Source organism: Saimiri boliviensis, chromosome 5 (assembly GCF_048565385.1).
Source record: "Saimiri boliviensis isolate mSaiBol1 chromosome 5, mSaiBol1.pri, whole genome shotgun sequence".
NCBI classification, from domain to species: Eukaryota; Metazoa; Chordata; class Mammalia; order Primates; family Cebidae; genus Saimiri; species Saimiri boliviensis.
The window spans coordinates 30,691,820-30,713,705 of NC_133453.1; the positions used below are offsets into that span (position 1 = coordinate 30,691,820).

Genomic DNA, 21,886 nt, shown 5'->3' on the forward strand with positions numbered 1-21,886 from the left:
TTTTCATAACATTATGTATCAAAGAATGTGAACTTTGAGTTTCCTTGGATTAAGCTCTTTGATTTATATATAATTTACTCACTTGTTCATTCATTTATTAAACAAATATTAATGAATCTGGGACTAAGCTGAGTGCCTGTGGTAGGACAGCCAAGATGTGGCTCATTCCATAGGTAAAACCTAGAGCCTTAAGGAAAGTAAAATGTTTATTCGAAATCACCCAGATGTTCCACAAACACATGGCAGCCAGAGTTTATCATTACAAAACCTGAAAGTTATATTAAGCACTTAATTCTTTCAGAATATATGACTCTGAACAGTCATTTGAAGTAATACGAGAACACAATATCCAGCCCTCGTCCACACCCTTCCACTCTTATGCCCTATTATTGTTCCCTTTGAACTTAATGTTCAGCATTATTGAAACTTTGTAGTCAGCTGCACACAAGTTGCAGAATGTTGTTCATTTTTAATAAACCCAAATATATCTGTAGAACAAGACAAATACAACATCAGATGAAATTATCCTAAACTTTTAATGCCTTAGATTTGACATATCTACAGAAGAGGAAGCAGCAAACTAGTAACTCACTAACTGAAGCTAACTAAATCCCATTTTGTTCAGTCTGCATGTGTATTTCTTTTCAATTACTTACATTCAAATATTAGGGTATTTATAAAACAATCCTAATTTTTTATTATCCTTAAAAAACTGAAAGATCTGCAATTGGATGAGCACTGCTAAATGGGAGCAAATAGACTGGTGCTGAGTAGACTTTGTCCTCTTTGGATGGAGCATGGCTTCTCAGTTTGCCTTAGTCCCCACTAGATATCCCTATATAATCCATTTTTGTATGTAAATTATTCTCTCTTTAATAGAATATTTCAAGCATACAAAAATCATACAATAATGTAACAACCACCTGAGTGCTCACCACAAATCTAATCAAATATAAGCTTACAAATAGAAATGAAGTATTTTGTGTAACTCTCCCCTGATCCCATTCTTGCCCTCCCCATCCTGATGTAACTACTATTCTTATTTAGTCATGCATATTTTATACTTTGATGACAAATGTAAATATTCATAAACTCGGTATACTATTTTTTAAACATTATATGATGATGTGGTTTGGCTGTGTCCTCACCCGTCTTGTTCTGAATTGTAGTTCCCATAATTCCCACATGTCATGGGAGGGACCCAGTGGGAAGTAACTGAACCATGGGAGTGGGTCTTTTCTGTGCTATTGTCCTGATAGTGAATAAGCCTCATGAGATGTAATGGTTTTATAAAGGGCAGTTCCCCTGCACACACTTTCTTGCCTGCCACCATGTAAGATGAGACTTTGCTCCTCCTTTGTCTTCCATCTTACTTGTGAGGCCTCCCTAGCCATGTGGAATTGTGAGTCAATTAAACCTCTTTCCTTTATAAATTATCCAGTATCAGATATGTATTTATTAGCAGCATGTGAACAGACTAATATATATAAAGAGTATCTTACTATAGGAAGTCTGTGTCCTGATTTTTTAACTTAGTGTTATACTTTGATTTTTTGTTTTTGTTTTTTGTTTTGAAACTGGGTCTTGCTCTGTCACCCAGGCTGGAATGCAGTGGCATAATCTTGGCTCACTGCAACCTCCGCCTCCCAGATTCAAGCAATTCTCTTGCCTCAGCCTACGCAGTAGCTAGGATTACAGAAACCTGCTACCACACCTGGCTAATTTTTGTATTTTTAGTAGAGACAGGGTTTCACCATGTTGTACAGGCTGGTTTTGAACACCTGACCTCAAATGATCCACTCACCTCCACCTCTCAAAGTGCTGGAATTACAGGCATGAGCTACCATGCCCAGCCAATGTAGTATACATTTTTTAGAATTATCCATATTACCATTTCAACTCCAGTATAGTATTATGTTATTGTAGACTATGACAGAATTTATTTATATATTTTGCCTACTAACAAAAACAGGATACTTCTAATTTGTATATGATTACAAATAATTCTGCAATATACTTACAGATGTCTTTTTGTGGGTACATGTGTTGTTGTTGCTGTTGTTGTTGTTGTTGTTGTTGTTGTTTTCTAGACTGGTGGCTTTCAAACATTAGTGTGCCTCAGAATCACCTGGAGAGCTGGTTAAACACAGATTGAGGGGGGTCCGATCCCCAGCTTTTCTAATTCAGTAGATCACGAACATTCAAATAATATATTCACTACAACACAAAGAGTTAATTTTGCTCTTCAACTAATCTGAAAACATTTTTTATATATTTGGTCTTTTGCCATATTTTGATATTTTTCTCATTTTTTCCTAAACCTTTTCACTATGTAGAAGCAATTTTTCTATATCATTCTTTCATTACCTAAGAACTTTTATACTTTTATTCCAGTGACAATTTTAGAATTAGGTTTTAACATAAAACCCATTGATCCTCTATTGAGTCTCTCCTATGAACAATTATAAAATTAGTCTGTTTTTTTCTGCCTGTCCCCTAACTTTTCTCTTTCACCATTCATTTTGGGTGAATAATATTATTATTCTAGTTGTTTTCCTTTGTACTGTTCAATGTGATTCCCTAATCAAAACTGCGTGCAGTTAACACTCATTCATGATAAGAACTCTCAGCAAACTTAAGAGTAGAAGAGAATTTTCTCAACTTGATAAAGAACATCTACGAAAAAACCTACAGCTAACATTGCACTTACTGTGAAATCTGAAAGTTTTCTTGCTAAAGTCAGTAAGAAGGCAAGGAAGTCCCTTCTCACCACTCCTCATAAATATTTATTGGAAGTCCTAGTTGATGCAATAAGACAAGGAAAAAAATAAAAGGTATGTAAATGGGGAGAAAGAAACAAAGCTGCCTTTGTTCACAGATGATGCAGTTGCCACATACTGGCAACTATTCTTTAGCTTATATCTATGGTCACATGAAAAACGCAGTTGTAACTAATTGAAAGGGCAGGAAAGGCAAGGTGGTGGAATAGAAGGCTCCATTGTTTGTTTTTCCTTTAAGGACACCAATTTATCAATAATCTACATCAAAAAAGGCACCTTCCTAAGAACCAAATATTAGGTTAACACTCATAGTACCTGGTTTTGACTTCATATTACTGAAAGAAGCACTGAAGAGGTAAGAAAAACAGTCTTGAATTGCCAATACCATCCCTCCTACAGCCCCCAGCAGCAGGTAAACAGTGTGAGAGAGAATCTGTGCACTTGGGAGAGGGAGAGTACAGCAATTATGAGACATTTCACTGAACTCAATGCTGCCCTGTTATAGCAGAAAGCTAAACCAGGCCAATCTCAGCTGATGCCCGCAATGGAGAGAGTATTTAAACTAGCTCTAACTAGAGAGGAATTGCCATGTGGATCAGAACTTCAGCTCCTGCAAGCCTCACCACCTCAGGCTGAAGGGCTCTGGGGATCTAAGTAACTTGTTAAGCAGTCTAGGCCAGAAGGACTGCAACTACTAGGAAATTGCTAGTGCTGAACTGAACTCAGAGCCAGTGGACCAGGAGGACATGTGACCTACTCAGAAAGCAGCTAGGACAGCCAAGAGAATGCTGGATCTACCTCTCCCCCAATGCCAGGCTACAAAACTTGCAGCTCCAAAAAAGACCCCTTCCTTCCACTAGAGGAAAGAAGAGGGAAGAGTAGGACTGACTTTGCCTTGCATCTTGGATGCCAGCTCAGTCACAGCAGAATAGGGCACCAGTGAGTCATGGGGGCCCCTCTCCAGATCCTAGCTCCAAGACAAGATTTCTAGACACAGCCTGGGCCAGCAGAGAACCCTCTACCTTTAAAGAAAGAACCCAGTCCTGGCAGGATTCATTACCTGTTAAGTGAAGAGCCCTTGGGCCCTGAATTACCAGTAGTGATAACCAGGTAACACATCATAGGCCTTGGATGAGTCTCTGAGACTTACTGGCTTGGTGAGTAAGCTGACTGAAGAGCTCCTGGACCTTAGAACATCAGTAATAGCCTGGCAGCGCTCCTCATGGGCCTGTAGTGACAATGGCCTTGGGGTGAGGCTCCTCTGCCTCTGTAAAGGGGAAGAAAGAATGGGAAGAACTGTGTCTTATTTGAGTGCCAGCTCAGCTGCAGTATGATAGAACACCACCACCATAGACTTCTAAGGTTTTTCACTCTAGTTCCTACCTTCTGGACAGACTCAGACCCAGCTGGAACCTGAGGAACTTACCACCCTGAAGGGAAGAACATAGGCCTGGCTGGCCTCACCATCTGCTGATTGTAGAGCCCCGGGACTTTGAGAAAACACAGGCAGTATCCAGGGAGCGGTTGTAACAGGCTGTGGGTGAGACCCAGTGCTGTGCTGGCTTCAGAGCTGACCCAGCACAGTCCAGTGGTGGTGACCACAGGAGTGCTTGTGTTACTCCACCTCTAGCTCCAGGCATCTCAGAACAGAGAGAGAGAGAGAGAGAGAGAGAGAGAGAGAGAGAGAGAGAGAGAGGGACTCTATTTATTTGGGAGAAAGTAAGTGAAGAGAACAAGAGTCTCTGCCTTGCAATCCAGAGAATTCTTCTAGACTTTGTCCAAGACCATCAATCCAGTACCTCTATGAGTCTGCAAGAGCCGCAGTGTTACTGGACTTGGGATACCCCCTAATGCAGACACAGCTTGAAGGACAAGTTCAAACAAGTCCAGACTATGAAGACTAAAATTAATATCTAATTCTTCAATGTCCAGGCACAGATGAACATCCAAAAGTATCAGGACGATTCAGGAAACCATGACCTCATTAAATAAACCAAATAAGGCATGAGGGACCAATCCTGGAGAAACAGGGATATGTGATCTTTCAGACAGAGTTCAAAATAGCTGTGTTGAAGAAACTCAAATTCAAGATAACACAGAAAGAGAATTCAGAATTCTATCCATAAATTTAACAAAGAGATTGAAATAAGTTTTCAAAAATCAAACAGAAATTTTGAAGCAGAAAAATGCAATTTACACACAGAAGAATGCATCGGAATGTTTTAGTAGCGTTAATAAAGCAGAAGAAAAAATTAGTGAGCTTTAAGACAGACTATTTGAAAACACACAGAGAATACAAAAGAAAAATTAATTTAAAAAAAAATAAAAGAAGCATGCTTGCAGACTCTAGAAAACAGCTCCAAAGGGGCCAATCTGAGAGTTGTTGGTCCTAAAGAGGAGGTAGAGAAAGAGATAGGGGTAAAAAGTTTATTCAAAAGTTTATTGGTGTCTTTCTGCAGGTACCTTTCAATGACAATGACTGAACTACAGAATTTCTACTTGGTGGGACATTTACTGCCTTGCTATGAAATATTAATTTAAGCAATCCCTATGCTAATGGAAACATTGTTTCCCAAAAGAGTTCCATGATAAAATGAAAATGGTTTACACAAAATCTTGCTACCTAATAAGAAGAGAGCCTCTTTTCTAGAACTAACTGTGAGGACCTGCTAAATTCTACAATGTCTAATAACTCTCATGAGCCGTTTGGTATGTAAATGGCATCTCTAAGGTAAACAAACATTTCATTTTAAAAGCTGCTGCTCTGGTTAAAGAAGGGTCAAGAAAATCTTTTTCTTTTAACTTACTTGGGTAAAGTATGTTTTTGTAAGCAAATTTTCCTTTCTGAGTTCTCCAAAATTCTGATTGCAATTTCATGACAATAGAGTGTCTGCATAAATTCAATAATAGTTTTTTTTAAACAATTGTAGACGCTATTCATTTTACCAATACTGAAACCAAAATAGGCTCTTTTTAGGTAAAGTTTCAGCAAAATCAACTCAAAAGGAGTCTATATGGCCAATCAATTCTTGGTGCATTTTATGCAGACAATCAGGCAGGCATAATAAGCCTAAAACTTAACCTTGCACGCAAATTGGCCCTGCTATAATTTTCTCTTTAATAAAAAAGACAGTTAAAAATTGTTAAAAAATTAAAAAAAATTGTTTCAAGGGTAAAGTATAATACTTAATACTAGATTTTAGTTTTAACTTTTTGAGTCTAGATTAAATCATTATTTTTTGGCTATGATAATCCTCTAGAAAGTACCAGATTACAATTTTTCTTCATATTTTTAGGGTGCCCTAATGGAATAGAATAGGTTCCTTTTTCTGTTCTGACATATGAATTACTCTTACAATCGTCAAACTATTATTGTTATTTATCTTTTTTTTGTTTTACTTCCAAGGAAACCAAAATCATGGTATTTTGAAGTAGAGAGATATGAATCTCCCTCATCTGGTATCCCACTGGGCCTGGATCTGTTTCACTGCTAATGCTCTGCTACCAAAACTATACAAACTGCCTTCCTCTAGGCCTAGATACTATCACAGAAGAAATGGATGCATAAGATTGTAAGGGCCTGTTTTGAGAAATAAAATTTAGGTCAAGGACAAACTCTCAAACCATGAAGTGGGTAAACAAATGCCTAAACAGCTGGTAAAACAAGTTTAGTTGCCTTCTAAACTATTATGTGTCACTTTTGCATCCACTCCAACCATATATATTTTCTGCTTACTATAGAATTAAAGAAAATTATTTACTAGCAGGATAAAATTAACTTGTAACAAAGCCTTCTGGGTATAATACTCCCAATTATAAGTTGTGAAGATCAACCTATCTACCTATATATGTATATTTTTAATTTTTCTGAACAATGCTTATGTTCTATATAGCTAATTGTCATAAGTCTGTAACAAAAACCAAGCTCACAGTAGCTTGGTTATTTATTTTAAAAGGAAAACAAGAAAATATATCAAGCAACTTCTCTGATCACAATGGAATAAAACTAGAAATTAATAAGAAGAGAAATTTTGGAAACTCTACATATACATGAAAGTTAAACAATATTATCCTGAATGGCCAGTGAGTCAATGAAGACTTTAACAAATGATAATGGAAACACAACATATCAAAACCTATAGAATATGGCAAAAGCACTTCTAAGAGGAAAGTTTATAGCTACAGTATACATGCCTACAACATAAAAGAAGAAAAATTTCAAATAAACAACCTAACAATACATCTTAAAGAACTAGAAAAGTAAGATCAAACCAAACCCAAAATTAGTAGAAGAAAGAACTAATAAAGATCAGAACAGAGATGAATGAAATTGAAATGAAGAAAACACTGCAAAAGATCAATGAAACAAAAAGTTAATTTTTTGGAAAATTAAACCAAATTAACAAACCTTTATCCAGACTAAGAAAAAAAGAGAGAGAAGATTCAACTAAGAAAAATCAGAGATTAATAGGAGAACTTACAAGTCATACTATAAGCAACTTATGTGCCAATAAATTGGAAAAACTAGAAGAAATTTACAAATTCCTAGACATCTACAATCTACCAAGATTGAACTATAAAGAATCCAAAACTCAAACAGACCAATAGCAGCCAGGTGCGGTGGCTCAAGCCTGTAATCCCAACACTTTGGGAGGCCGAGGCGGGTGGATCACGAGGTCGAGAGATCGAGACCATCCTGGTCAACATGGTGAAACCCCGTCTCTACTAAAAATACAAAAAACTAGCTGGGCGTGGTGGCGCGTGCCTGTAATCCCAGCTACTCAGGAGGCTGAGGCAGGAGAATTGCCTGAACCCAGGAGGCGGAGGTTGCGGTGAGCCGAGATCGCGCCATTGCACTCCAGTCTGGGTAACAAGAGTGAAACTCTGTCTCAAAAAAAAAAAAAAAACCAGACCAATAACAAGTAATGAGATTGAAGTCATAATAAAAAGGATTCTAGCAAAGAAAAGCCTGAAACCCAATAGCTTTGCTGCCAAATTTTACCAAACACTTAAAAAGAGCAAATGCCAGTACTACTACTTACTATTCTGAAAAATAGAGGAGAGAATACTTCAAAACTCATTCTTTGAGGTCAGTGTTATGTAATACCAAAGTGAAACAAAGACACATGAAAAAAGAAAACTACAGATCAGTATCACTAAAGAATATTGATGCAGAAATCCTCAACAAAATGCTAACAAATGGAATTCAACAATACATTAAATAAATCACTCATCATGACCAAGTGGGATTGATCCCAGAGAAACAAGGATCGTTCGATATATACAACTCAATCAATGTAACACATCATATAAATAGAATGAAGGACAAAAATTGTATGATTATTTCAACTGATGCTGAAAAAGCATTTGATAAAATTCAATCTCCCTTCATGATAAAAATCCTTTAAAAACTAGGTTATAAAAGGAACATACCTCAACATAGTAAAAGCCATATACAACAGATCTACAGGCAGTATTATACTAAATGGGGAAAAACTGAGAGCCTTTCCCATAAGATCTGGAAAATGATGTCCCTGTCACCACTCTTATTCAACATAGTACTGGAGGTCCTAGCTAGAGCAATCAGCCAAAAGAAAGAAATAAAAGACATCCATATTGGAAAGGAAGAAGTCAAAATTATCCTTGTTTGCATATAACATGATCTTATATTTGGAAAAACCTAAAAACTCTACACACACACACACACACACACACACACACAGAAAATATTAGAATGATAAATTCACTAAAGTTGCAGTATACAAAATTAACATACAAAACTCAGTATTTATTATATGCCAACAGCAAGCAATCTGCAAAAGGAATCTAGAAAGTAATCCCATTTGCAATAGCTACAAATGAAATAAAATACCTAGGAATTATCTTAATCAAAGAAGTGAAAGAGCTCTACAATTAAAACTATGAAACATTGATGCCAAAAATTGAAGAGGACACAGAAAAAGGAAAGATATTTTACATTCATAGATTGGAAGATTCAATACTGTTAAAATGTCCATACTATACAAAGCAATCCCTATCAAAACACCAGTAACATTCCTCACAGAAATGGGAAAAAAAATTCTTGATTGGTTTGGCTGTGTCCCCACCCAAATCTCATCTTGAATTTCCATGTGTTGTGGGAAGGATTCGTGGGAGGCAATTGAATCATGGGGGTAGGTCTTTCCCATTCTGTTCTCATGATAGTGAATAAGTCTCACAAGATCCAATGGTTTTAAAAACAGGTTTTCCCTGCACAAGCTCTCTCTTTGCCTGCTGTCATTCATATAAGATGTGACTTGCTTCTCCTTGCCTTCCCAATCATGTGGAACTGTAAGTCCATTAAACCTCTTTCTTTTGTAAATTGCCCAGTCTCAGGTATGTCCTTATCAGCAGCATGAAAACAGACTAATACAATCCTAAAATCTATATGGAACCACAAAAGACCCAGAATAGCCAAGCAAACAAAACTAAAAGAATCACACTACTTGACTTCAAATTATACTACGAGGTTATAGTAACCAAAACAGCATCATGTTGACACAAAATCAGAAACATAGATTAGTGAAACAGAATAGAGCACCCAGAAATAAATCCATACATCTACTGTGAACACATTTTTGACAAAAGTGCAAAGAACATACATTGGTCAAAGAACAGCCTCTTCAATAAATGTTGCTGCGAAAACTAGATATCCATATGCAGAAGAATAAAACTAGACCTCTATCTCTTGCCATATACAAACATCAAATCAGATGGATTAAAGACTTAAATCTAAGACCTCAAACTATAAAACTACTAAAAGAAAACATTGAGGAAACTCTCCAGGACATTAGTCTGCACAAAAATTTCTTGAGCAATAACCCATAGGCATAGACAACCAAAGCAAATATGGACAAACTGGATCATATCAATCTTAAAAATGTTCTGTACAACAAAGGAAACTATTAACAAAGTGAAGAGACAACCCACATAATGAGAGGAAATATTTGTAAATGACCCTTCTGACAAAGGATTAATAACCAGAACATATAAGAAGCTTAGAAAACTCTGCAGAAAAAAAATGTATAATAATCTAATTTTAAAACAAGCAAAACATATGAATAGTTATTTTTCAAAATAAAAAAAGACATACAAATGCCAAACAAGTATATAAGAAGGTGCTCTACATCAATGATGATCAGAGAAATGCAAATCAAAACTATAATGAGATACCCATCTCACCCCAGTTAAAACGGCTTTACCCAAAGACAGGCAATAACAAATGCTAATGAGGATGTAGAGAAAAGGGAACTCTCATTCACTGTTGGGAAAGTAAATTAGTGCAGCCACTATGAAGAACAGTTTGGAGGTTCCTCCAAAAACTAAAAATTGAACTGCCCTATGATCCAGCATTTCCACATCTAGATATATATCCTAAAGAAAAGAAATCAGTTTATTGAAGAAATATCTGCACGTTGGTGTATATTGCAATAGTATTCACAGTAGCCAAGATTTGGAAGCAACTTAAGTGTCCATCTACAGACAAAAGGATATATGCACAATGGAATACTATTCAGCCATAAAAAAGAATGAGATCCTGTCATTTGTAACAACATGGGTGAAACTGGAGGACATTATGTTAAGTGAAATAAGCCAGGCACAGAAACACAAACATCACATGTTTCACTTATCTGTAAGAGCTAAAAATTAAAACAATTAATCTCATGGAGACAGAAAGAAGAAGGATGGTTACCAGCTAAGAGTAGACAGAGCAGGTGGGTTAAGATGGTGTGGGATGGTTAATGGGTACAAAACAATAGAAAGAATAAATAAGACCTAGTATTTGCTAGCACAACAGAGTGGTAAAAAATAGTAAATACAGTAAAAAGTATATAGTAAAGATAGTTTTTAAAAACGGGTATATTTTAAAATAACTACATGAGTATAAGTGGATTGTTTGACACAGAAAGGAAAAATTTTTGAGATGATAGATACTCTGTTTACCTGATGGAATTATTACACATGGCATGCCTATATCGAAATATTTCATGTAACTCATAAATATTTATATACCTACAATGTACCCACAAAAATTTTTTAAAAGGAGGGAAGGAAAAAAAATCTAAGCTTGGTTCCTAGTTGGATTGTCTCGGCTTGAAAATGGAGAACACTTGCATTACATCTCCATTCAAGCGTGAGTACTTCTGCTTCACCATTAAGTGTGGAAAGTGAAGTATCTCAAGGTAAGAATATGTAAGAACTCACAGATCCTAGAAAATATTTTGCGGGTCGATCAGGGTCCTGAAAGAAGAAAGATTAGGAGATAGGGAAAAGAAGTTGTAGGAAACCAGATTGGTAAGTAGCTTTATGGGAGTGACATTTGAAAATCTTTATACTACAAGATAAAATCTACCAGGATGTATCCACCATCCTTTAGAAGAAGCACTAAACAATCAAGTAGACAAAACAATTGATATTAGCCAGCCTAGGTCTGTCATCAGTTACTCCAGCATTGGAAAAATGGGCACATACCTGGAGCAGTCACAATAGGAGGGCCAGAAGCTACTCATGGGCCCAATAACATATGCTTTCATGCACTGTCTCATTTATCTATTGTTACTGCAAAATATCTAACCAGTTATCAACAGAAACTTGCTGCTTATTCCTCAAGAAGACAAACTTACCAAATGATGGTAAGCTACTTTCAACGTCTTCCCCTCTGAAAAGGATAGGGATTCATCTTTTTTTTTTTTTAATAGAGTCTCACTCTGTCTCCCAGGCTAGAGTGCAATGGCGTGATCACAGCTAACTGCAACCTCTGTCTCCCAGGTTCAAGTGATTCTCCTGTCTCAGCCTCCTGAGTAGTTGGGATTATAGGCATGTGCCACCATGTCCACCTAATTTTTGTATTATTAGTAAAGACAAGGTTTCACCATGTTGGTCAGACTGGTCTCAAACTCCTGACCTTATGATCCACCCACCTCAGCCTCCCAAAGTGTTGGGATTATAGGTGTGAACCACCACGCCTGGCCAAGATTCATCTTAATTGGGATTAATACACATTCTGAGTATTACATGTATGCCTTTTCTTGCATCAACACCTTAGCCAGCACTATTCAAAGGAATACGTATCAAGTATCCAAAGGAATACAATCAAGTAGAAACAATTAACATTAGCCAGTCTAGGTCTGTCATCAGCTACTCCAGCATTGGCAAAATGGGCACATACCTGGAGCAGTCTCAAAAAAGGAGGGGGGCATGTCTAACAAATCCAATGTAGACAAAGAATGTATGGCAGCAGGCACATGATCATGAGATTCACTGGTCTCATCACATACTATACCACGCAGAAGCTGCCAGCCTAATAAAGCAATGTAATGATCTATCAACAGCAAAGCTTAGGCACAAGCATGGAGATGAGGATGAGGCTCCATCCCCCAGGACACACTATACACTGTGAGTCAACAACCTCATATGGTGCTATGTCTCCACTAAGAAGGATACATGATGTATTATACAAGAAATGAGAAAAGCAGGATCCTCACTATTCCTCACTTCCAATGGATTGCTTGAAAAATTTGTGCTTCCCCTCCCTGCAACTCTGGGCTTTGTATGTTTGGAAGTCCAGATTTCCAGAATACTCCCACTAAGGGACAGAGCAAGAGTCACTTTAAAATTTACAGCTATCACATAATCATTTAGGCCTTGCACATTAAAATATCAGCAAGCAAGGTGTAGTTCGCCCTATTAGGAGGAGGTAGGAAAGCTGTTATACAGTAGAATCAGAGAAGAATATGTTTGGTGCCCCTATGATCCCTTTGAGCATCTCTTAGTACTTCCTCACCCAATTTTTACAGTACTGGACAAGTGCAGATAAGCCACCTGGATCAGCAGAGGTGCTAACTAAGTCTGAAGGAACTCTAGGATGGGTAGTAGAGGTGGGAGACAATGAGGATCAGTTGCATCCTTGAGATCACCTGCCATGACAAGGGCTATATTTTAGCCACTAGCTTTGCTCTTATGTTTTCCAGAGCAAAGGAGCCATTAGAATCCCGACAGGCTGTTTTCAAACCTTGTTTTATGAAGAAAGTGGATCCAAGAGGCACAATGTGTGGGCTATAGCAGATGTTGTGGTGTTTGAGACATTCTCAAAGTGCCCTGGCTGCTGAGTGTGTGGACAGTTGACAACTCTCATGGGAATTGCTCTACAAATTTGCCCTGTACTGCAGAGGGCTTCCTTGTTCAAGGTCATGCCTTTTCTCCAGAGTCAGCCCATATGAACTGACTATTCAATACAACAGTACAAAATTCAGCCCACTTGCTTCAATGTGGGACAACTTTGCTGAGTTACTTTGTCCTCAGAGTTCCTAGGGATGGACAAACACCATGTTGCAGCGTCGTTGCAGGTCAGCTTTTCTGTATGCTCAATTCTTTTTCCTTCACTACTCCACAAGTGACATTTCAATGGCACTCCATCGTAAACGTCCTTCAAGCAAATCTCTCACTCTAAGTCTCACTTATAAAGCAAGGGTCTTCAAATGATCTAATCTCTGAATTACTCTAGAAACTTTCATCTAAATATATTCCTTAAATTGTTTCCATTCAAAAAGTATTTTGAAAAGATAAGTGCTTTACTATAATGAGACCATTACCCTTTTGATCAGCCCTAAACGTAAAGTCATCAACACATTACCATGCTGAAGTGCCCACATAGCTTAATGAAAAAATGAGGCTCCCGTAGATCTGACTCACTGCCCTTCAATGCATCCACTCCCTCCTCATTTTTTATCCCTCTTTCCCCTCATACCTCTCAGTCCTTCATTAAGTCATTAGGGAGTTTATAACACAGGAGAACGACCTTCCCGTGTGAAGAGAACACGGTTCCCAGTAACTCTGTTGTATAAATAATGTCACATGTTATTTAAAAGAGCAGAATAATTTATTGAACCAATCTCACAGACTTAGAACCCAGAATCAGAGAAAACAATTAACATTTCAGAACAGCAGAGATGAAAACAAATAATTTTTTTCATAAACTTTTTATGAATATAAAGTGACCATATTTCCAATCAGCTAACTGATATTCAAGTGAAATATTACTACCATGAAAAACCCTCCTTAAACCCCAGAAATCTGAAATTCAGCTTTGCTCTTTTATTCCCCTCATTCCTGCTCCCAAATCCAATATGTTGGCAAGTCCTTTGAATTCTGTTTCCAAGAAATATATATATTCAGACTCTATTGGCTTTGCTTCTATCTTTATTACCACATCTATTTCCAGGTAACCACCATCTCTCAACTAGAAGAGCACAGTAACCTCCTAAATAGGCTCTATAAAACCCCTTGCCAATCCCTTATCTACATAGAGTTAGTCGTCATCTTTAAATTTAAAACAATTGTTTCACTCACCTGCTTAAAACTCCTCCATGGCTATTTCTTTTTTGCTGCTAAAATGAAATCACAAAGCTTTATCCTGTGCTCCAATGCCCTTCATTACCTGGTCCTGGGTTATCACCCTCTTCCTGAACTTCATGCTATTTTTCACTCACTACTTTCCATTTCAAACACACTGCTTTAGATAGTTTTGCCTCTAACAAAATAGCATAAGCTATGTGGCCTATAAACTACAGAAATTTTGTTATTTTACTAACAAAATTTACTAACTTGTTAAATCAACAGACTTCTGGAGGAAACAACCAAGCCTCTAGCAAGATCTGGTTTCATCCAAGCTCCCCAAAGTGGATCATCGAGATCTCTTAACAAGATTTTCCACTAAAGATGATTAAGCAAGATAACTATTTTTCTGATTCCTGCTTCTTGACAAGTGTCATACCTTCTGACATTCTACTTCAGGTTCTTATTTATAAGTGGTAGCTAAACAATGTGTATACTGGGACCTAGAGAGCAGAATAATAGAGACTGGACACGCAGAAGGGCAGGAGGGTGCTGAGGGATAAAAATGTACTTAATGGGTACAAAGTACACTATTAGAGTGTTAGTCATATACTAAAAGCCCAGACTTCATCACTACACACTACATCCATGTAAAAAAACTACACTTAAACCTTTAAAAAAAAAATCTGTCATTCTAAGCAAATGCCAGCTAAGACCTTTTGAGCTACTTGGCTATAGTAAGGTTCAGGAAAACATGGAGCATAGCATTTCCTAACTCTATGTCAAAAACAATATGATGTTTGGATGTTGATGCCAAATTGAGCCTGCCTGAAACAGTATTTTCATTGGCCAATCCAGTCTGGAAGAGTAGCTCAGGTATGCCCCTGACTCACAAATAAAAGGCTGATCTGGACTTCCTGCAACAGGATACTTTCCATGTGGCCCAGCTTGATACAGATGCACTAGAAGGTAGTCACTGATGATGATGGGCCATATGAGGTTCAGCTCATGAGGCTGAATGAAACATTGTCATGTAGTAAGGGCTCAACCACGTCAATCTTATACTATTCCTTCCTTTTAGAGTAGGGGACTTTGGCCAGAAGTGGCTCATGACTATAATCTCAGCAGGTTGGGAGGCCGAGGTGGGCAGAACACCTGCGCTCAGGAGTTTGAGACTAGCCTGACCAACATGGAGAATGCGTTCATGCTTTTTATTGATGGCTCTGGTAAATACAGAAAAGCAGCTATTTGGTGGGAACCACATAACTCCCTCACTAGATCTGGATTTACTAGTACTCAGAGAGCTGAGGTGGGAGCCCTAATATTGGCCTTGGAAACATTTTCTGCTCAGCCCATCTGTATTGTTAGTGACTCTGCTTACTCCATTTAGTTACTGCAAAACCTTGAAATGGCCCTCATTAAGTTCCTTTCAGGGACCATCAGGTGTGTGGACATTCAAAGGTCAGTTTTTAAACAACACAAGTCAACAAGCCTGTTTAAGATAAATTCCCCTGCACACCCTTGGACCTACTCCTCACCCTCTGCCTCGGGGTAAAAGAACAGCTGCCTTCAGCTATTCTCCCCTGAAGCTTTCCAGAGCCTTCTGACTTTTCAGAAGACCTGCTCCTTTCCCTATACTTTCTCCCACCACTCTGAGGATCTCCCACATCTCCCTCTTTTCTCTTATCCCACCATTCTGACCGATCTCCTACAGACAACAAGAGCAAAATTCCATCTCAAAAAAAAATAAATAAATAAAAATAAAATAATAATAAAGTAGAGGACTTTGAGTCTGATGATAATATCATCTGGTTTTGCATATGGGTTGGTCTCCCTGTTGGAACATCAGGAATTCATCTAGAGAGGGCCAATACCCATTATAGTCCTTGTGTCTCAGACAATAATCTCTTCAATCTCAAAGAAGTCAGAGTCATTGTGTATTAATATAGATAGGCTTTGTGTCCCCACCCAAATCTCATCTTGAATTAAAATCCCCATCATCCCATGTGTCAAGGAGGAGACCAGGTGGAGGTAATTGATTTATGGGGGTGCTTCCCCCAGGCTGTTCTCTTGATAGTGAGTGAGATCTCACAAGATCTGTGGATTTATAAGGGTCTCTTCCCCCTTCATCCAGCACTTCTTCTTCCTGTCATCTTGAAAAGAAGATGCCTTGCTTTCCCTTCACCTTCCATCATGATTGTAAGATTCCTGAGGCCTCCCAAGCCATGCTGAACTGTGAGTCAATTAAGCCTCTTTCTTTTGTGAATTGCCCGGCCTCAGTTTTTTATAGTGGTATAACTAATATTGTTTAAATCTGTGTCCCCACCCAAATGTCATGTAGAATTATAATCCCCAATGCTGCAGAAAGGGACTGGTGAGAGATGATTGGATCATGGGAGCAGATTTCCCCCTTCATGTTCTCATGATAGGGAGTGAGTTCTCAAAAGATCTGGTTGTTCAAAAGTGCACAGCACTCTCTCTCTTTCTCTTCCTTCTTCTCTGGTCATGTAAGATGCGCCCCTTTCCTCTACATTTTCCACCATGGTTGTAGATGTTCTGAGGCCTCCCTGGCCATGCTTCCTGTACAGCCTGTAAATTTGTAAGTCAATGAAACCTCTCTCTATATATGTGTGTGTGTGTGTATATATATATATATATATATATATATATATATATATATATCCCAGTCTCGGGTACATATATATGTATATATAAATATATACACACACACTCTTGGGTGGTTTTATATATATATAACCCAGTCTTGAGTAGTTCTTTATGGCAACATGAGAACAGACTAATGAAGCAAATTGGTATTAGAGAAGTGGGGCATTGCTGTAAAGATACCTAAAAATGAGGAAGTGACAATGGAACTGGGTAACTGGAGGAGTTTGGAACAGTTTTGAGGGCTCCAGATAACACAGGAAGATAAAGGAAAGTTTGGAACTTCCTAGAGATTATTAAATGGTTTTGTCCAAAATGCTGATAGCAGTATGGAAAGGGATGGCCAGACTTATAAAGTCTCAGATGAAGAAGTTATTGGGAACTGGAGCAAAAGTCACTTTTGTTATGTATTAGTAAAGAGGTTAGAGGTATTTTGCCCTACCCATGAGATCTGTGGAACATTGAATCTGAGAGTGATAATTTAGGATACCTGGCAGAAGAAATTTCTAAGCAGCAAAGTATTCAAGATGTAGCCTGACTGCCTCTAACAGCATATGGTCATGTGCATGAGCAAAGAGAATGGCTGAAACTGGAACTTATATTTAAAAGGGAAGCAGAGCATACAATTTTAGAAAATTTGCAGCCTGACCATGTGGTAGAATAGAAAATCTCATTTTTCTGGGAAGAAATTCAAGCTGGCTGCAGAAATTTGCATAGGTAAAAAAGAGCTAAATATTAATTGCCAAGACAATGAGAAAACATGACTTGAAGGGATTCAGAGACCTTGGTGGCAGCCACTTGCATCACAAACCCAGAGGCCTAGAAGGAAACAGTGGGTTCCTGGGCCGAGCCCAGGGCCCCACTGCCTTGTGTAACCTAAGGACACTGCTCCCTGCATCCCAGCTACTCCAGCTTCAGCTGGCTGTAAAAGGGTTCCAGATATGTCTCGGGCAATTGCTTCAGAGGGTGCAAGCCATAAGCCTTGGCAGCTTCTACATGGTGTTAAGCCTGTAGATGTGCAGATTATGAGAGTTGAGGCTTGGGAGCTGTATTATTCCATTCTCACACTGCTATAAAGACATACATGAGGCTGGGTAATGAAAATGAAAGAGGCTTAATTGATGTACAGTTCCACATGGCTGGGGAAGCCTCAGAAAACATAGTCATAGTGGAAGGTGAAGGGAAAGCAAGCTTGGACCTTCTCACTTGGTGGCAGGGGAGAGAAGTGCAAGCAGAGGAAGTGCCAGACACTTATAAAACCATCATATCTCTTGAAAACTCACTGACTATCAAGAGAACAGCATAGGGGAATCCACCCTGATGATCCAATAACCTCCTACCAGGTCCCTCCTTTGATACACGGGGATTATGGGGACTACAATTCAAGATGAGATTTGGGTGTCGATAAAACCAAACCATATCAGGAGCGTCTGCCTAGATTTCAGAGGTTGTATGAAAACACCTGGAAATCCAAGCAGAAGTCTGCTGCAGGGGCAGAGCCCTTATGAAGAACCTCTTCTAGGGCAGCGCAGAGGAAAAATATGGGGTTGGAGCCCCCCATAGAGAATCCCCACCGGGGCACTGCCTAGTGGAGCTGTAAGAAAAGGGCCATCATCATCCAGAACTCAGAATGGTAGATCCACTAACAGCTTGCACCATGTACCTGAAAAAGCCACAGGCCCCCAAAGCCAGCCCTTGAGAGCAGCCACGGGAGCTGAGTTCTGCAGAGCCACAGGGGAGGAGCTGCCCAAGGCCTTGGGAGCCCACTCCTTGTATCAGTGTGGCCTGGAGTGAGACATAAAGTCAAAAGAGATCATTTTGGAGCTTTAAGATTTAATGACTGCCCTGCTGGGTTTCAAACTTATACCTAAAACCCATTTGTTTAGGCTGATTTCTCCATTTTGGAGCAGATGTATTTACCTAATGCCTGTACCTCAATTGTATCTTGGAAGTAACTAATTTTGATTTTACAGTCTCATAGGCAGAAGGGATTTGCCTTTTCTCAGCTGAGACTTTGGACTGTGGAATTCTGAGTTAATACTGGACTCAGTTAAGACTCTGGAGGACTGTTGGGAAGGCATAATTTTTGAAATGTAAGAAAGACATGAGATTTGGGAAAGGCCAAGTGTGGAATAATATGGTTTTGGTTCAGATTGTGTCCTCACCCAAATCTCATGTAAAATTATACTCTCCAATGTTGAAGGAGAGGCCTGGTGGGAGCTGCTTGAATTATGGGGGCAGATTTCCCTTTTGCTGTTCTGATAGTGAGTGAGTTCTTACAAAATCTGGTTGTTTAAAAGTATATAACATCTCCCCCTTTCCTCTCTCTTCCTCCTTCTTTGGCTATGTAAGAAATGCCTCCCTTCTCTTTGCCCTCCACCATGACTGAAAGTTTCTAGAGGCCTCCCCAGCCATGCCATCTTTACAGCCTGCAGAAACTCAAGCCAATTAAACATCTTTTCTTTATAAATTGCCCAACCTCAGGTAGATTTTTATAGCAATGTCAGAACAAACAAATACATTTAGTAACTTTTTTTTTTGTTTTGAGTTGGAGTTTTGCTCTTGCTGTCCAGGCTGGAGTACAATGGTGCAATCTCAGCTCACCTCAACCTCCGCTTCCTAGGTTCAAGCGATTCTCCTGCTTCAGCCTCCAGAGTAGCTGGGATTACAGGCATGTGCCACCACACCAAGATAATTTTGTATTTTTAGTAGAGACAGGGTTTCTCCATATTGGTCAGGCTGGTCTCAAACTCCCAACCTCAGGTGATCAACCTGCCTTGGCCTCCCAAAGTGCTGGGATTACAGGTATGAGTCACCATACTTGGACACATTTAGCAACTATTAAAATCCTTTTATATTATATCCATAGCCATGGCAATTGCTTGATTTTACTATAAGTCTATTATCTAGCAAGAAGGCATCAGTGGTCTTACTGAAGTTGTCCAGTGACAATATATATGGGCTCCAGGTCACCAACAGTTCCTCTAGGTTGCTTGGAGATCGTGCCATTTACATATACAGTGGAATTGTACAGAGTGAGAGGGGATTGGGAAAGCTGGCAAGGGTACCTTAATGCTATCTATAGAATTTTACAAATTACATCAATCCTAAGCATTTCTTACTGAGAAGAGGTGAGATAATACAATGGGATTGGGCACTTTTAAAAAAGTCATATCCCCATCTCAATGAATAATTGCTTGCAAAAATGCTTTAAAGTTGAGTCTGTGTGCAGTAAATCCATGTGTATTATGGATCTTTTCTCAAACAGACACACACAAATGCTTTCTGCCTAGGTGCACTAAAAGTTCAAAATTATTTTAGCATCTTCTTGGTATTTCTTCACTTGCAGTCAGAATTTAAATAATAACCTGGCTAAAAAGTATTAATAGGCTTAAAATGCCTCACGTTTCATCCTCCCAACTTGTATGGTCCTTGTTATGACCTCATTCAAGAATTGTAGAAAGTAAATAATACAGATTTTGTTTCTAAATACAAAGCCAGAGAACTCCTGTTCTGAAAGCTGTCAGACTTATAAAGATCCAATAACTAAGGTCAAGTAAATCCATTTCTGAAACATATTTCTAGGAAGTGTGGATTTCTATAAAGAATCACATTCATGCCTCATCCAGTTTTCAAGCTCCATCCAGAATCAATGCAATTATAAAGTCAATTATTTAATTCTTCATATTATTCTTGAACAGGCATTGTTGACCTATTCTAATCTCCTTTCTATTTGCAATGGTTTGGAATTTGTTTCCAACTGATTATCTTGACCACTTTATCTCCCAAAGCCACTGTTTGCCATTTATAGACCGGCTTTAGCAAACTGAAGATTGTGACTCAAAAGGCAGTCATTCAAGAATGCTTACCCATTGTTGGTAGTGGTGGCTCGCACTTGTAATCCCAGTGATTTGAGAGGCTGAGGCAGAATATCTCGAGGCCAGGAGTTCTAGACCAGCTGAGACAACGGGGTGAAACATTGGCTTTTAAAAAGCCAATCTATGTTTCTCTTACATCCCTGACTACTCTGGACTGAGAAGAGTGGCAAACATTTGAATCTTCCCTGGGCTATATTAACTAGATGTTATAAAAGATATATTAAAATATCATTACTAGTGGCCAGGCATGGTGGCTCATGCCTATAATCCCAGAACTTTTAGGAGGTCAAGGTGGGAGGATCACTTGAGCCCAGGATTTCATGACCAGACTGGGAAACATAGGGAGGCCTTGTCTCTCTCTCTCTCTATATATATATATAAAGCACTAGTAATGCAAATTTTGTTTCTAATACAAAGCCTATATATATATATATATATATATATATATATATATATATATATTTGCAGATTTTGTTTCTAATATATATATATATATTGTATTCGAAACAAAGTCTGCATTACTAGTGCCTTGAAGTTAGTTTTCTATCTGACTTCTTGTCAATAGCCCTAGTAATGCGATATCTTTTTTCGTTTTTTTTGAGACGGAATTTCACTCTTGTTACCCAGGCTGGAGTGCAATGGCGCTATCTTGGCTCACCGCAACCTCCGCCTCCTGGGTTCAGGCAATTCTCCTGCCTCAGCCTCCTGAGTAGCTGGGATTACAGGCACACGCCACCATGCCCAGCTAATTTTTTGTATTTTTAGTAGAGACGGGGTTTCACCATGTTGACCAGGATGGTCTCGATCTCTTGACCTCGTGATTCACCCGCCTCGGCCTCCCAAAGTGCTGGGATTACAGGCGTGAGCCACCACGCCCGGCCATAATGTGATATCTTTAAGAACTGATAGACAATGTAAACATTGCCTAATCTGTATTGTTAGACTCTAGATGTATTGGGTCTGCAGAGTTATCCCTGCAGCATAAAACTGTTTCTAGTTGGTGATAAAACCAGCTATGCATGACTGCATGACTTCCGCTTTCGGAGAATCCCACAAGCTAACAGCTATACTGTGTCCTCTCCTCTTTGAATATAAGATGCATATAAGCCATGATTATTATTTGTAAGAGTTGGGGATAATTTGGTGATGACTATAGGGGTAAGATTTTCTGCTATAAAATTACTGTTTTAT

At 38.7% G+C, this 21,886-nt stretch overlaps 1 protein-coding gene across 1 annotated transcript in view; it reads left to right on the forward strand.

The window, feature by feature from the left end:
* The first annotated feature begins 3,324 nt into the window (after positions 1-3,324).
* The window catches only part of ACADL (acyl-CoA dehydrogenase long chain), a 46,772-nt gene continuing 28,210 nt past the window's right edge, over positions 3,325-21,886 (forward strand). Inside the window, 1 exon segment of the mRNA XM_074400167.1 lies at positions 3,325-3,434. Within this exon segment, the coding sequence (XP_074256268.1) occupies positions 3,325-3,434 (110 nt within the window).